The sequence below is a fragment of the Bombina bombina genome, chromosome 9 (genome assembly GCF_027579735.1).
Source record: "Bombina bombina isolate aBomBom1 chromosome 9, aBomBom1.pri, whole genome shotgun sequence".
Classification (NCBI taxonomy): Eukaryota; Metazoa; Chordata; class Amphibia; order Anura; family Bombinatoridae; genus Bombina; species Bombina bombina.
Genome location: NC_069507.1, coordinates 240,609,463 through 240,627,823, shown reverse-complemented (window position 1 = coordinate 240,627,823; position 18,361 = coordinate 240,609,463). Strand labels below are relative to the sequence as shown.

Sequence of the window (18,361 nt, the reverse complement as noted above, 5' to 3'; positions counted from 1 at the left end):
CCTAACGCAGCCCCGTTGTTTCCTATGGGGAAATAAAAGTTATGTCTGCACCTAACACCCTAACATGAACCCAGAGTCTAAACACCCCTAATCTTACACTTATTAACCCCTAATCTGCCGCCCCCGACATCGCCGACACCTACATTATATTATTAACCCCTAATCTGCCGCTCCGGACACCGCCACCACCTACATTATCCCTATGAACCCATAATCTACTGCCCCCAACATCGCCGAACCCTACATTATATTTATTAACCCCTAATCTGCCCCCCCAACGTTGCCGCAACTATATTCAATTTATTAACCCCTAATCTTCCGCCGCCAACGTCGCCGCCACTATAATTTATTAACCCCTAAACCTAAGTCTAACCCTAACACCCCCCTAACTTAAATATAATTCAAATACATCTAAATAAATTTACTATAATTAATTAAATTATTCCTATTTAAAACTAAATACTTACCTGTAAAATAAACCCTAAGCTAGCTACAATATAACTAATACTTACATTGTATCTAGCTTAGGATTTATATTTATTTTACAGGCAACTTTATATTTATTTTAACTAGGTAGAATAGATATTAAATAGTTCTTAACTATTTAATAACTTCCTATTTAACCCTTTGAGTGCTAAGCACTTTCCCACCTGGGTGCTAATATTTTTTATGGTTTTTTAAATTTTGGAAAAAAAAATTAACTTTTTTTTTTTTTTCAGACTCCCAAGACTTACACTGTTGGAAAGGTTAGGCGATTACCTTTCCAACAGTGGGTCTTGGGGGTCTGTAGCTGCTTAGATGCCTGAGATACAGGCTTCTAAGCAGCATGCCCCCTCCTCCTATACTTAAGTATAAATAAAGTTGTGCGGTGACGTCATCACGTTATTGCTCGTGACGTAAGCGCGCATCACGTGAAGCCCCGGCGATGCCCGTCACTCTACAGGCACGATCACCGGGGTAGGAGCAGTTAGGAGTCCCCAGATCTCCCTCAAGGTGGGAGAGTGCTCATGACGGCTCTGAGCCGTCATTAGCCCCAGAGGGAGAAACTGTGACGGCTCAGAGCCGTCATTAGCACTCAAAGGGTTAAAATAAGTACAAATTTACCTGTAAAATAAATCCTAACCTAAATTACAATTACACCTAACACTACACTATCATTAAATTAATTACATAAATTACCTACAATTAAATTAAATAAACTAAAGTACAAAAACAAAAAAAAAAAACACTAAATTACAGAAAATAAAAAAAGAATTACAATTTTTTTAAATTAATTACACCTAATCTAATCCCCCTAATAAAATAAAAAAGCCCCCCAAAAATAAAATTCCCTACCCTATACTAAATTACAAATAGCCCTTAAAGTGTCAGTAAACCTAAAAAAACTAAAAAATAATGTTATATAATTCTGCACATAGAGACAGAGCAGGAGCGAGCTGCACTTAGTGTTATGGCGCGGTCGGGCCGGGCTGTGACTATACAGCTGGCCCGATGCGCTGTGTAATAAAAACAGACCCGCACAGAAGAGCACAGAGAGCGGGTCTGAAAAATTGACATTTAAAAAAAATTAAAAGGGAATATAAGCTTTTATAACGATAGCACTAATATAATGTTATATAATTCTGCACTATGTGCAGAATTATATAACATTATATTTTAGGTTTACTGTCCCTTTAAAAAGGGCCTTTTGCGGGGCATTGCCCCAAAGTAATCAGCTCTTTTACATGTAAAAAAAAAATACAATGCCCCCCAACATTAAAACCCACCACCCACACACCCAACCATACTCTAAAACCCACCCAATACCCCTTAAAAAAAAACTAACACTACCCCCTTGAAGATGACCCTACCTTGAGCCGTCTTCACCCAGCCGGGCACAAGTGGACGTCAAGAGGGGTAGAAGTCTTCATCCGATCCGGCCAGAAGAGGACCTCCAGACGGGCAGAAGGCTTCATCCAGACGGCATCTTCTATCTGGAGCGGGTCCATCTTGAAGACATCCAACGCAGAGCATCCTCTTCCATCCGCCATCTATTGGCTGATTGGAACAGCCAATAGAATGCAAGCTCAATCCTATTGGCTGATTGCATCAGCCAATAGGATTTTTCCTACCTTAAATCCGATTGGCTGATAGGATTCTATCAGCCAATCGTAATTGAAGGGACGCCATCTTGGATGACGTCACTTAAAGGAACCTTCATTCTTCAGTCGCCGTCGGATGGAAGAGGATGCACCGCGTCGGATGTCTTCAAGATGGACCCGCTCCGCTCCGGATGGAAGAAGATAAAAGATGCCCCCTGGATGAAGACTTCTGCCGGTCTGGAGGTCCTCTTCTGGCCGGATCGGATGAAGACTTCTACCCCTCTTGACGTCCACTTGTGCCCGGCTGGGTGAAGACGGCTCAAGGTAGGGTGATCTTCAAGAGGGTAGTGTTAGTTTTTTTTTAAGGGGGATTGGGTGGGTTTTAGAGTAGGGTTGGGTGTGTGGGTGGTGGGTTTTAATGTTGGGGGGGGGGGTATTGTATTTTTTTTTTTTTTACAGGTAAAAGAGCTGATTACTTTGGGGCAATGCCCCGCAAAAGGCCCTTTTAAGGGCTATTTGTAATTTAGTATAGGGTAGGGAATTTTATTATTTTGGGGGGCTTTTTTATTTTATTAGGTGGATTAGATTAGGTGTAATTAATTTTAAAAAATTGTAATTCTTTTTTTATTTTCTGTAATTTAGTGTTTGGTTTTTTTGTACTTTAGTTTATTTAATTTAATTGTAGTTAATTGTAGGCAATTGTAGGTAATTTATTTAATTAATTTAATGATAGCGTAGTGTTAGGTGTAATTGTAATTTAGGTTAGGATTTATTTTACAGGTAAATTTGTACTTATTTTAACTAGGAAGTTATTAAATAGTCAATAACTATTTAATAACTATTCTACCTAGTTAAAATAAATACAAAGTTGCCCGTTATATTGTAGCTAGCTTAGGGTTTATTTTATCGGTAAGTATTTAGTTTTAAATAGGATTAATTTATTTAATAGTTGTAATTTTATTTTGTGTTATTTAAATTATATTTAAGTTAGGGGGTTAGACTTAGGTTTAGGGGTTAATAAATTTAATATAGTAGCGGCAACGTTGGGGTTGGCAGATTAGGGGTTAATAAATGTAGGTAGGTGGCAATGTTAGGGACGGCAGATTAGGGGTTAATGAAATTTAACTAGTGTTTGTGAAGCGGGAGTGTGGCAGTTTAGGGGTTAATATATTTATTACAGTGACGGCGATGTCCGGTCGGCAGATTAGGGGTTAAACATTTTAGTCAAGTGTTTCCGATGTGGGGGGGGGGGGCCTCGGTTTAGGGGTTAATAGGTAGTTTATGGGCGTTAGTGTACTTTTTAGCACTTTAGTTAAGAGCTTTATGTTCCGGTGTTAGCCCATAAAACTCTTAACTACTGACTTTTAAATGCATTAGGAGTCTGGACAGGAGAGGGTCTACCGCTCACCTTTTCCAGCAATCGTAATACCGGCGTTAGGATACGCAATTGACGTAAGGGGATTTGCGGTATGCTAAAATCGCGGGGAAAAAAAGTGAGCGGTACACCTGTACCTGCCTGACTCGTAATACCAGCGGGCGTTAAAAAGCAGCGTTGGGACCCCTCAACGCTGCTTTTTAAGGCTAACGCAAGACTCGTAATCTAGGCGTATATTTGAAAAGCAAGAATTTAAGTTTAGATGCAGGCCCATTTTTGGTCAACAACCTGGGTTGTTCTTGCTGATTGGTGGATAAATTCACCCACCAATAAACAAGTGCTGTCCACGGTTCAAAACAATAGCTTAGATGCCTTCTTTTTTAAATAAAGATAGCAAGAGAACAAAGAAAAATTGATAATAGGAGTAAATTAGAAAGTTGCTTGAAATTGCATGGTGCATCTGAATAACGAAAGAAAAAATTTGGGTTCAGTGTCCCTTTAAATAAAGCGAAATTAGTTATTTGTAAACCATTCAATACACACCAGCAGATAAAATAAATCATTAGGAACAAATTAAAGGGGAGAACATTTTAACCCAATATTTTACACTCTGGAGTTACCGATCAAACTGTTTGTACATTAACCCCTTAACGACTGACAACGTACATCCTCAAAAAAACTACAGTTAACGACCGAGGAATGTGTACGTCGTCAGCTAAACTGAACGCTGGAAGGGATCGAGATCGCTTCCAGCCGCTCTAACAGTATTGCAGCGATGCCTCGATGTCCAGGCATCCTGCAATACTGTTCCCAAGTGCCGGGACCGGATTGATCACTCTCCCACGAGTGATCACTTCCGGTTTTGCTCCACATGGGAGCCTGGCAGTGTAACAGAGCATCGGAAGCGATCGAACAGGCTTCCGGTGCTTTGCTTGTGTGCCAAGTGCCTCGGTGGGTCGAGGCACTTAGTAATAAAATAATTTAAAAAAAAAAAATTAAAAAAAATGTTTTTTTATATATGATAAAAAGCCCTATATCACCCCCACCATCAAGAGGCTTCCAAGATGGTGATGACCAGTGCATCATGGGGCCTCTGGGGGTGTCCCTAGCCTGCCTCATCATAGGGGCAAGCTAGGGTCACCCAATCTGAGTCTCCCACCCAAAAAAAAAAAAAAATCATAATAAAATACCCCATTTGTCTGATCAAGTTAATATTTGTAATATTTGTATTTTGGCAGTAGCATAGCTGCATTTTTTTTGCTGTCTGTGCATTTTTTTAAGGGGTTAATTTTTTTGTTGTAATTTTTTTAAAAACCCAAAGGCTCTTTTCAGAGCCATTTAGCCAATTTAATTTAAAGGGACACTGTACCCAAATTTTTTCTTTCATGATTCAGATAGAGCATGACATTTTAAGCAACTTTCTAATTTACTCCTATTATCAAATTTTCTTCATTCTCTTGGTATCTTTATTTGAAATGCAAGAAAGTAAGTTTAGATGCCGGCCCATTTTTGGTGATCAACCTGGGTTGTTCTTGCTGATTGGTGGATAAACTCATCCACCAATAAAAAAGTGCTGTCCAGAGTTCTGAATAAAAAAAAAGCTTAGATGTCTTCTTTTTAAAATAAAGATAGCAAGAGAACGAAGAAAAATTGATAATAGGAATAAATTAGAAAGCGGCTTAAAATTGCATGCTCTATCTGAATCATGAAAGAAAAATTTTGGGTTCAGTGTCCCTTTAATTTCCAGTCATTAACCCCTAGCTTGCCAGTGATCGCTATAAATCACTGGCAGTAGCATAGCTGTAGTTTTTTTGCCGTCTGTGCATTTTTTTAGGGGTGAATTTTTGTGTTGTAATTTTTTTTAAAAACCCAAAGGCTCTTTTCAGAGCCATTTAGTTAATTTAATTTTCAGAGCCATCAACCCCTAGCTTGCCATTTAGTTAATTAATTTAATTTGTTTTTCTGTGACAGATACAATAATGTCACAGAAAACATATAGTGCTGAGGAGGTGTATGCCATCCTTGCGTCAGAGTCAGATGCCTCTATGTCTGACTCAGACCTCAATTTTGACCCTGCCAACATTGCCGCTGAAGAGTGGGTAACGCCTCATCTCCAGAGGCCAGATATCCCACCCTTCAAAGCAAATCCTATATAAATATAGATGTGGCAGGTTTCAGCCCCCAACAGTTTCTGGAGGTGTTTCTGGGCGATGATGTATTGGGGAACATTGTCGCCCCAAACTAATTTATATGCCCATCAGTTCCGTGCTGCAAAGCCTGGAACATAGTTGGCAAAGCAGCAATGGGCCCCCATCAATGTGCCAGAATTTAAAAAATTCTGGGCATTGATTATGCTGATGGGCATCATAAAGAAACCCTCCATTCGCTCCTACTGGAGTAGTACCCCCATTTTCTCCCAGAGTATGTCGAGGAAGAGGTATGAATTGATTCTGCATTTCATGCATTTCATTGACAACAGCCTGTGCCCCCCTAGGGAGCATCACCAATTTGACAGGCTGTATAAAATCTGCCCCCTGATTACTCACTTTTCTGCCAGGTTTGCAGAGGCTTATACACCTGGAAGGAATATATGCGTTGATGAATCCTTAATAAAGTATAAGGGAAGGCTGGGATTCAAGCAGTATATTCCTTCCAAGCGCTCCAGGTATGGGGTAAAGGTGTATAAGCTCTGTGAGAGCAAGACTGGGTATATTCAGGCCTTCCAGGTGTACGAGGGAATGGATAGCCACCTTGACCCTCCAGGTTACCCAGAACATATGGGAACCACTGGCAAGATTGTCTGGGACCTGATATTACCCCTAATTAACAAAGGGTATCACTTGTACTTAGACAATTTTTATACAAGTGTCCTTTGTTCAAGCTACTGTATTGCTTTGATACAGTAGCTTGCGGTACAATTAAAAAGAACCGCACAGGTTTCCCAGGACAACTTGTATGCACCCGGCTACGAAGGGGGGAGACCTCAGCTCTGCGCCAAGAGGAGCTGTTGGCACTTAAGTACAGAGACAAGAAGGATGTATACCTTCTTACCACCATCCACACAGAGAGGACGGTGGCGGTCTCTGTACGTGGCAGAGCTGAGAACTTAAGGAACCCAGTGTGCATCAAGTCTTATAACCGGCATATGGGTGGGGTTAATCTGGCAGATCAGCTGCTGCAGCCCTACCTAATTATGCGGAAGACAAGGGCCTGGTACAAAAAGGTTGCAATTTACCTAATGCAAATTGCAACCCACAATGCTTTTTTGTTGTTTCAAAAAAGCAAACCCCGGAGTGAAACAGATTTTTGTACCATGATGCACCTGCTCCCCGGGCGGTGATGGGAGAGAGAAGAGTTGGGGCTACCCATTTTATTTTTAAAACCCTGCTACTGCCGCAAAGCAGAAACCACAAAAAAAATGCAGAGTCTGTACAAAGAGGGGGCAGAGAAGGCACACCATATATCACCATATATCACTGTCCTGATTGCCCTGGACAGCCTGGACTCTGCATTGGGGACTGCTTCAAGGGGTACCATACAATGGTCAATTTTTAAAAATAAATACATTTGCTGTTGGTTTTTTTTTTTGGTTATGTTTACTGTTAGATGTTTTTTATTGGTTGTTTTTTTTACTTTTACTGTGCCAGATTTTTACATTTCACTACTCTATTTTTTTCTAAAATTGGGCCTGTTTTTTTTTTTTTTTTACCAAAACCCCTGTCAAACCTATGCATGGGGGACATAGGTGTTCTCAGGGTGCCTTGCAGAAAACAACCTGAAGTCTTTTTTTGCAATAACTTTCAACAGTCTCTAAATCATAGTAAAAAAGCAATGTGTGTGTAAAAATGAAAATTGAAAAATTACCACCATACATTTTCTCCAATTTTTTTGGCTAAAACAGTTGCTTCAAAGGCATCAAAGCACACCATATACAATACCTTGGGGTGTCAACATTTAAAAAATATACACTTTCATGGCAATAAATAAAACTGGGGTATACAATAGGCCCCAAACTAAAGATAGGCCTATCAGAAGAAATACTCTCACTTTTAATAACTAAAATCACAAGTCATACAATTATAACATAACCTTCCCAAAAACCTGGCACACCTATGCATGGAGGGCATAGGTGTACTCAGGGTGCCTTGCAGAAAGCAACCTGAAGTATTTTTTTGCAATAACTTACAACAGTCTCTCCTAAATCATTGTCAAAAAGCAATGTGTGTGTAAAAATGAAAACTGAAAAAATTACCACCATACACTTTCTCCAATTATTTTGGCTAAAACGGTTGCTTCAAAGTCATCAAAGCACTCCATATACAATACCTTGGGGTGTCAACTTTTCAAATATATGCACATTCATGGAAAACAAAAAAATTGTGGTATGTAAAAAAAACCTCAAAAAAAGAAGATAGGCAAAGAAAATATGTTACATTTGAAAAAAAAAATATCAAACGCATGTAAGAAATTTGGCATTGCACACCCCAAACAAGCCAACAAACCTATGCATAGGTGGTATCACTATACTCAGGAGATGTTGGTGAATACATATTGGCAGTAACACATAACAGGAGCTGAGAATCCATGTCTAAAGTATGTGTGTGAAAAAGAACACAAAAAATGAATGCCCAATAGTTTGACAAAGACTGGTGGTTGAATTAGTGCATGAAAAGTGTTAAAATACCAGCATTTGAAATACCCTAGGGTGTCTACTTTTCAAAAATATATGGTTTGATGGGGGTAAATTTCATTGGCTGGCTTCAGAAATGTCCCAAATAGGACATGGGTGCATGATGACAGATGTGAAAATGACAAGTTGGAAAACTAGAATGTGCCCCCTAAAAATAAGGCCTTTTAGCCCCCAGAGAACCCGACACACCTATACATGGGTGGTATCACTGTACTCAGGAGATGCTACTGAAGACATATTGGGGTGTTATTTGGCAGTAACCCTTAACATTCTCAGTAAATGTATTCTTAAATTGCTATTTTGTCAAAAAAATTAAAAAAACATTTTCTTCAAACTTTGGCATAGATTGGTGGTAAAATGGTTGCATGAAAAAAGTCAAAATACCCCAAGTTTAATACCTTAGGTTGTCGTTATATATATATATATATATAATATGTGTGTGTGTGTGTGTGTGTGTGTGTGTATGTGTGTGAAGGGATATTCAGGGATTCCTGACAGATAACGGTGTTCAAATGTAACTATCGCTAATTTTGAAAAAAAAATGGTTTTGAAATAGTAAAGTGCTACTTGTACTTATTGCCCTATAACTTTCAAAAAAAGCAAAGAACATGTAAACATTGGGTATTTCTAAACTCAGGACAAAATTTAGAAACTATTTAGCATGGGTGTGTTATGGTGGTTGTAGATGTGTAAGAGATTTTGAGGGTCAAAGTTAGAAAAAGTGTGTTTTTTCCCCATTTTTTCCTCATATTTTATAAAAAATATAAATTAAATTATAAGATTTTATGAAAATAATGGTATCTTTAGAAAGTCCATTTAATGGCGAGAAAAACGGCATATAATATGTGTGGGTACAGTAAATGAGTACAATAAAAATTACAGCTAAACACAAACACAGCAGAAATGCAAAAATAGCCTTGATTCCAGACGGTCAACAAATTGAAAAGTGGTCTGGTCACTAAGGGGTTAAAGAAAATAGGCATGTGCATTTTTTCATTTCTCAAACACATGCAGAACATGGCCACAGACAGTGGCATTCAGCACTTTTTGGTGCAAGATTCTGTGCAAATCAAGATGTGCTGCACTTTGACACAAATTAATAAGACACCAAGAGCGAATTGTCGCTGCCTGTGGCCATCTCCAGCCTTTATTTCTCAAACAAATGTTGAATACTAAAAAAAAGTGCACGTGCCTAGAAAATATCATTATTATTACCCAATGTTAATTGTAGAATGCCACCAAATACCATACCGGCCTGCATTTTATTTACGGACATTGTGTCTGCATTATGGTAAAGCAAAGCTGAATCACTGTATTCGGCCTCAGCAACACCAATTCTTGAGTCAAAATCTAAACTACTACTAATATATATATATATATATATATATATATATATATATATATATATATATATATATATATATATATATATATATATAAAGTTCAGAGTAGAACAAATATAGCTAAAATAAGAATCTAAATATATTATAGTTGGGGGATTTTTCATTCAACAAAATACAATAACAAAGTCATAATAAAAGTTCCGAACAGTAATTTACAAAAGGACGACTTTACAGGAAGTAATGAATACCTAGACGGGCTTCCCAGCAGAAGTTGCAATAAAGGAATAAAGAGAATAGGATATGCAGAGTTATGCGTTTACTTCTCATTCCATCAGTCCCAGTGAAAAACATAAAACTGTATTTTGTCAAAATAATTTTGAAACCGCACCAACTATAACAATAAAAGTAAAAAGCATCTTACTTATTTAGTATGAAGATCACTATTAGAATCCCTTTAATATCTAGATGTTTCCCATTAAAGGGACAAGAAACACAAACCTTTTCTGGCAGAGCAGGCAGTTTTAAACAACTTTTCATTTTACTTCTGTCATTGAATATGCTTTGTTCTCTTGGTATCCTTTGTTGAAAAGGATACCTAGATAGGCACAGGAGATGGCCGACTATATATACCTTGTCATTGATTTCCCAATGTGTTCAGCTATCTCCCAGTAGTGCATTGCTACTCCTTCAATTAAGGATACCAAGAGACAGAAGCCAAATTGATAATAGAAGGAAGTTGTTTAAAATTGCATGCTATATCTGAACCATGAAACAAAACTTAACAGTTTAATGTACCTTTAAGAGGCAATTGTACTATAAGAATAAAATGTTCTAAACCGTTTAATTGAAACTAATTCTCTTTAAACACTATTGCACTCCTGGAATACACACTTTCTGCTCCAGGTCAGGAGAAGAACAGAGACTGGAGCATACACGTGTATGCCAGCTGCATTCTCACCTAGGGCAGCCAACTTGACCATGTATCCAAAGGGACATAAACATGCAAAACAAAAATGCTTTAATGCGTTAGAATATACCATAGCACTATTGCTTGCATGCCACTAGAGGGTTAATGACAATCCGTTTAATCATTTTTCTACAAAGTTCACCATAAGAGTCTATGGAGCTTTATTTGTAGATAAATAATTTTAAAAGCTTTTCTAAAAGATTAAATTTACCACTATGTGTTTAACCACAAAGAATCTCAGCTCCAGAGCAGCAATACACTACTGAGAGCTAACTTAAAGGGTCACTGAACCCAAACGTTTTCTTTCACGATTCAGATAGAGCATGCAATTTTAAGCAACTTTCTAATTTACTCCTATTCATTTTTCTTTGTTCTCTTGCCATCTTTATTTGAAAAAGAAGACAGCAGCTTTTTTGGTTCAGAACTCTGGACAGCACTTGTTCATTGGTGGATGAATTTATCCACCAATCAGCAAGAACAACCCAGGTTGTACAGCATATAAACTTACATTCTTGATAATAGGAGTAAATTAGAAAGTTGCATAAAATGTCATGCTCTATCTGAATCACGAAAGAAAAAAATTGGGTTCAGTGTCCCTTTAACCCATCTGGTGAGCCAATGATACGAGGCATATATGTGTAGTCACCAATAACCAGCTACCTTCCAGAAGTATATCGCTGCTTTGGAGCTGACTTTAACTATGCGTTTACATGCAAGCAACAGTACAATAAGACAATAAAGCATTACTTTTTGCATTTTATGACCCTTTAATCTCTTTGCAGATACACATATTAATATTGTTTATTTATAAAGCGCTAACATATTACTCAGCACTGTAAGATTAAGTATACAGTTAGTACAATAAACAGAAGATAAATACATATACAACCGTACAATAGACTGTCAGGCTATTTTGAGCCCGATAACCTGTTGACTTTTAATCAGGTTCAATAAAAAGTATGTTTTATTACTTTACATCTAATTTCATTTATTCCCAAATTGGTAAGGAACGTTAGGTTTAGGAAGCCGTGGAAAGGCCTTTCCGGTTACCAACAGCATGAGATGAGCACATATTGAGAGCCGTATAACAATCCGTGATGAACATTAGAGAAAGTAAATAGCAACACAAAGATACAATTGTACAGACTGTACCAGCAATCTCCAAATACCTAGTGAGTGTACCCAGGATTTATTACAAAAGAAAGTAACTCTGCAATTGATTTAGCAGTCTGCATATACAAACCGCTCATTACATCCTGGCAGTCAGGGTGCAACAATGTTAATACCAAGCGTGATCTGCATAGTGGAGCCGGCATCGCCAGAGGAGTTTCACAGCTTTGTAGCCCAAGTAAGTGCTCTATTTCAACCTCTTAGAAAGGCTTGTAAACTGACACAATAGTGGTATACATTTGAAGGACTGTCACTGAATAGGGTGTTTTTTTACAGATGTTGCATTACTGATACTTTGTGCTTTCAGTAACTATTCCAGAAGCATATGAATAGTGGTCTTAAAGGGACAGTAAAGTAAAAAATAAACGTTCATGATTCAGATAGAACATACAACTTTCCCATTTACTTCCGTTATCAAATGTGCTTTGTGCTCTTGGTATCTTTTATTGAAGAGTAAAACTAGTTAGGCTAATAAGAGCTCAGGAGTGTGCACGTGTCTTTAGTACTCTATGGCAGCAGTGTTTCTCAACCGCGTTCCCTGAAGTACCCCCAACTGGCCAGGTTTTCATTATAGCTGAAACAGTGCACAAGTGAAATAATCAGCTGATGGGTGAGCGCAGGTTAGTTACTGATCAGCCGATTATTTCACCTGTGCACTGGCTCAGCTATAATAAAAACCTGGCCTTTTGGGGGTACTTAAGGACCGCTGTTGAGAAATACTACCATAGAGTACTAAAGACATGTGCACACTCCTGAGCTCTTATTAGCCTACCTAGATTTTCTCTTCAATTAAAGATACCAAAAGAACAAAGCAAATTCGATAACAGAGAAGTAAATTGGAAAGTTGTTTAAAATCACATGTTCTATCCGAATCAAAAAATATAATGAATTTTGACTTTGCTGTCCCTTTTAACAGCACATACACTACTAAAATTATTTATGGGGTACAATAAACAGACGACATATACATAATTTGTACGTATACCGTTATAAGGTACAATAATCAGAAGACATATACATAAATTGTACATATACAGTTATGGGGTACAATAAACAGAAGACATATACATAAATTGTACGTATGCAGTTATGGGGTACATTAAACAGAAGACATACATAAATTGTACGTATGCAGTTATGGGGTACAATAAACAGGAGACATATACATAAATTGTACGTATACAGTTATGGGGTACAATAAACAGGAGACATATACATAAATTGTACGTATACAGTTATGGGGTACAATAAACAGGAGACATATACATAAATTGTACGTATACAGTTATGGGGTACAATAAACAGAAGACATATACATAAATTGTACGTATACCGTTATGGGGTACAATAATCAGAACACAATTAGATAAACTGGGTAGAAGCCCTGCACTTGAGTCTCTGTAAGCTATAAACTATCTTTACATAAAGTGACAGGACAGGCAGACTTGTGAGCTTACAATCTAGGGAAACGTAAGTAGCAGAGACATCTTAAAGTAATAAAATAAAGGAATATTTTAAAACTAAAATGCTCTAAACAGAATATTTTATTTCAGTGTTAGAATATTCCTGTATCAGCCCTGGCACACAAAGGAATTATAACGTTTACTGCATGTGTGTCAGGTGCATCAAACTCACCCATTCCTCTATAGAATTCTTCATCCTTCCCCCTGTGTAATCACCAGAATGTGGCAGACAAGAGACATCAACCATCCCCAGAGAACAGGCCGCATCATCCATGGCACCCGGATTCCAAACCACAGGGCTGTAACCAGCAGCTCACGCGGTACGCTACATTGGTAGTACAGAGGTCCAGCTCCTGAGAAAGAAAACAGCAGGACGGCATTAGCAATCACATTTAACAGCACGTGATCACACAGCTGGGGTCCTGCAAAGTTTTATTAACACACAGTTTTTATAGCTATACCAAATAGAAATAGTCTATTTAACTGGATCATATGATTACATTGTACATTAAATCAATTAATGTTAAATTATGCAATTAATCTATGGTTTGGATAGCTTAAAGGGACATGAAAGAAAATATTTTCTTTCATGATTCAGATAAAGAATACAATTCTAACAACTTTCCAATTTACTTTTATTATCTAACTTGCCTCATTCTCTTGATATTCTTTGTTGAAAAAGCAGCAATGCACTACTGGGAGATGAGCCAATAACATGAGACGTATATATGTAGCCACCAATCAGCAACTCCTGAGCCTACCTAGTTATCCTTTAACAAAGAACACCAAAACGACAAAGCAAATTAGAAATTAGAAGTAAACTGAAAAGTTGTTTAAAATCACTTGCTCTGTATGAATCATGAAATAAAAAAAATTGGGTTTCAAATAATTAACAGAATATTATAATATTGTAAAGAATTAAACTGTCCCCTCCCAGCTATTTGAAAAAGCCACCCAACTGACAAACTTTTCTGTGGAGAACACTCATTTGTACACACAAATGAAAACCTATAGAATATTTATACAAACAGTACTAATTAGATGATGCGATTGCTCATGCTGCGTATTCCTAAAAAAAGATTATCTGCATAACCAAGTTACACAATGTTTAATAAGTAAGTGGTTTACTAGATTGCGAAATAATTTAATCATTACCAAATGTCCCCTGCATTTTTATTATTTAACCAGAGCTATCACAGGTCACAAAGACTTTTGGATCACTGTATTTTGGCATTTTGCTGTTTGCAGTAAAATATGGAGCTGAAGGGCACATTATTGAAGCAGTCACCAGACATGTTTTTGTGACATTCCTTGGCCTAATGTGTGTGTATATATATATATATATGTGCACATACATACAAGGTGTAAACATATCACTACAGTTTAGAGAGAGAAGAGAACAAATAACTGTGTAGCCCATTAACAAATCTAGACAAGTCAGAAGGCTTTTTGTTTCCCACAGAAGATCTCTAGATACATTGTTTCCAATGTAGCAAAGGGTTCTGGGTAAGGCATTTTTACTTCTGGTCTGCTTTTAGGAAGATTTGCCATTGCATTACTGTACATTAGCCAGGGTTAGTACAGTGATTCCGAACCATCCCAGTACAACCATTTCATGGTTTTTGCCACTCATCAGCTGGGAGTAGGTTGAATCACTGCTGAGATTATATATATATATATATATATATATATATATATATATATATATATATATATATATATATATATATATATATATATATATATATATATATATATATATATACACATACACACACACACATAAACATACACACACACATTGCTGAACACATCTGGTGAGCCAATGACAAAAGACAATTGGTATAAGGGGCTCCCAGTACTGCATTGCTGATGTTGAGTGCATATACATATGCTTTTCAACAAAGGATGCCAGAATAAAATAAATTGAATAAAAAGGAATTTTAAAAGTGTCTTATAATTGCATTCTCTATCTGAATCATGAAAGTTTAATTCTTGTCATGTATGTCCCTTTGAATTGAACTTATTAAAACTAAAAAGTTCCACTATACTCAATATATGTTTTAAACTAGAACTCGCTCATTACCTTTATTCTCTGTGACATCTCAAATAGCTGCTGTAACTCTTGTATGCACCAGACACCCTACTTTATACCACTTTATTATTACTTAAAACTATGAGAAAACGAGGGATGGAAATTGCAAATAATATCAATAACGGATTATGTAAAAAAAAATCACAGTATAAATTGTCAAGGTCATTCCTTTTCTTACAACACCCAGAGACCTCTCTGTCTCTCTCTCTCTCTGTGATGAGTAAAACAAACATATCAAGTGATGTGAAACACAAGAGCCCAGTGCTTATCAGATCTGCTAAAAATACTGCATGGAGCATCTTATGCTATGGGATGAATATAAAGGGGGAGAAGGGGGGAGTAGTGATTGATGGGCTCTCTGCATTGCTGATGTAAGGTATGGTAGAATTACAGGAGGCTAAGGAAGCTCATAAAGATTATAGAGACACAGGGGTGAACAAATTGTACTGACATATGAAGCTAGCCATATACACGTTGTTTGAACAATGACATTAGTTTATACTTAGATGTAAATAAAATAATTAAAAAGTTAGAAGCTAGAAATAGAAACGTAGTAGCCGTGGCTCCCTGGCTCCAGGAGTTTGCCAAGCCCATGACACATGGGATACAGCTGCAAGTTTAACCCTCTGGCTGCTTTAGTGCTTTGCTTTCTGGGCATTAATTAGAAATTACCTTTTGCTGCTTAACAAATTGCTATTAATCCCAGGAGCCTAACACATCTGCATACAGCTACTTGCAGAATAGAGCAAGAATTAAAAACCAGGGGTACACTTCTAGGGGTTTTAACTGCCTGACTCCCAGTATTTGTCAAGGTCTTATATACTGCAGGTCACAAAAGCCTATACAGTAAATCCCTGACAGTCTCTTCTGTGGGGCAGTCATGCACAGATTTGTTGCAAGTGACTGATACAAATAGTTACTTTGATACAATGTTACTATATAAAGGAATACAAATTAAACAGGTCCCATCCTCACACACATACAATGCCCTTTAAGTAGCTCCCATCCTCACACACATACAATGCCCTTTAAGTAGCTCCCATCCTCACACACATACAATGCCCTTTAAGTAGCTCCCATCCTCACACACATACAATGCCCTTTAAGTAGCTCCCATCCTCACACACATACAATGCCCTTTAAGTAGCTCCCATCCTCACACACATACAATGCCCTTTAAGTAGCTCCCATCCTCACACACATACAATGCCCTTTAAGCAGCTCCCATCCTCACACACATACAATGCCCTTTAAGTAACTCCCATCCTCACACACATACAATGCCCTTTAAGTAGCTCCCATCCTCACACACATACAATGCCCTTTAAGCAGCTCCCATCCTCACACACATACAATGCCCTTTAAGCAGCTCCCATCCTCACACACATACAATGCCCTTTAAGCAGCTCCCATCCTCACACATACAATGCCCTTTAAGCAGCTCCCATCCTCACACATACAATGCCCTTTAAGTAGCTCCCATCCTCACACATACAATGCCCTTTAAGTAGCTCCCATCCTCACACATACAATGCCCTTTAAGTAGCTCCCATCCTCACACATACAATGCCCTTACCTCAGCCTGCGCCCTGTCCTGCTCCTGTGCCCAGCTCATGCAGCTAAGCACTGCAGCCTGAGCTACAGGCCACACCCCTCACAAGCACTAGCCGAAGCTTCAGGCAGAGCGCACAAGATGACGTCGCACAGCTCTGCATTCCCGGCGACCATGTCTAGTAAGGGCAAATGCGCTATGAATGTAGAGCTCAGCCTACGCCTCTTATTTACAATCATGTATCTAGGGCTTCTGGCAGGCAGCCAGCGCGACCTGCTGACGTAACAGCTGCGGAATTCCTGGAGCGCCATGCGTGTTAAGTAATAAGGACAAGTAATTACCGTGTGCGGTAGTGTGCTGGGCCACTGTCACTCTGAGGGTGTCACAATTATCCCACCCGGTATCTAACACTGTAGCAGGTGGGATAAGTAGGAAGATAAGTCGGCTTCACTTATTTATAGGGATTACTGCCTTACCTACCGATTTCTGAAATGTTCCTATTCTTATTACTTCCAAACAAATCTAAGGACTGACCTATAACGAGGCTAGGATCTAAATAATAGTGCTACAGCCAGCAGCAGCACAAGTCATTTTTAAAAAAATGTTTATTTTTTATGCTGTCTGGATTGGCCAGGGACAAAAGTATAGGATGAAACTTAGTCAACTGAAAAAGATATTCTGGAATATTACTGAATAGTGTAAATGTAAAGCCTTTCTCAGCTGCAAGAAAATAACTTCCCACGTTTACAGTAATGCAAGAATAAAGCAAATATTTTTTAATTGCTTGTATATGTTCATTCATTTGTTTACTTGTAAAACAATTGTCTCCTATATATATATATTTATATAAAAACACGCACTTTATAGTGAAAATGTGCATTCCTCCATACAACAAGCACGTTTCTTTCAATGGCTTGTAACATTCAAAATTTGTAAAGTCTGATTTTATAGTCCTCACAATAAACAGAATGTATATTTATATGCATCACAATACAAAGCTTCCATATCTCTTCATTAGACTAAATAAAGTGATTCAACATGACTAGTAATTTATAAGCGGTTGAGGAATAAACAGTGGGCCCACTGTGCTATACATTCATAAAATCACTTAAACAGCTACAACAAAATTAAACTAATAATTCAGATCGACCATGTCATTTAAAAAAAAAAAGATATTACCAAATGTACATTGTTCTTGTGGTATCCTTTGTTGAAGAGGAACCCTAGGTAAGATCATAGGACTTCAGCATCATGCAAATGTCTAGCTCATTCGCTGCCATATGGCAGCAATGTTTGCAACAATGTTTATAGCGAAGTTATACACGGTTGCAAATGCTGCCAAAAGTGTAGATTTAACAATGTGCGGGCTGACATGATCCGCTATAGCAAATCATGTCCACCCCACATCGATAAATGCAGACAGTATACGCTGTTTGCATTTATCATTGCACAAGCATTCCTTGTGAAATGCTTGTGCAATGCCGCCCCTGCAGATTCGTGGCCAATCTGCCGCTAGCAAGGGGTGTCAATCATGTCGATCGTATCCGATCGGGATGATTGCTATTCGCCACCTCAGAGGTGGCGGATGAGTTAAAGAGTTAACTCCTGTTTCAAACGGGTGCATT

The 18,361-nt window shown here is 38.0% G+C and overlaps 1 protein-coding gene across 2 annotated transcripts in view; it reads right to left on the bottom strand.

Annotated features, from left to right (window-relative positions):
* GPAM (glycerol-3-phosphate acyltransferase, mitochondrial) overlaps positions 1-16,899 on the bottom strand; it is a 148,732-nt gene extending 131,833 nt beyond the window's left edge. Inside the window, exons 1-2 of one of the 2 annotated variants that reach the window (XM_053692742.1) lie at positions 16,761-16,899; positions 13,262-13,442 (exon numbers count right to left, since the gene is read on the bottom strand). In XM_053692742.1, coding sequence (XP_053548717.1) covers positions 13,262-13,363 — 102 coding nt within the window. In that variant the 5' untranslated portion in view covers positions 13,364-13,442; positions 16,761-16,899. Of the gene's footprint in view, positions 1-13,261; positions 13,443-13,740; positions 13,858-16,760 lie in introns of those variants that run through there. The other variant, XM_053692743.1, reaches the window with a different exon arrangement.
* Positions 16,900-18,361: the final 1,462 nt, after the last annotated feature.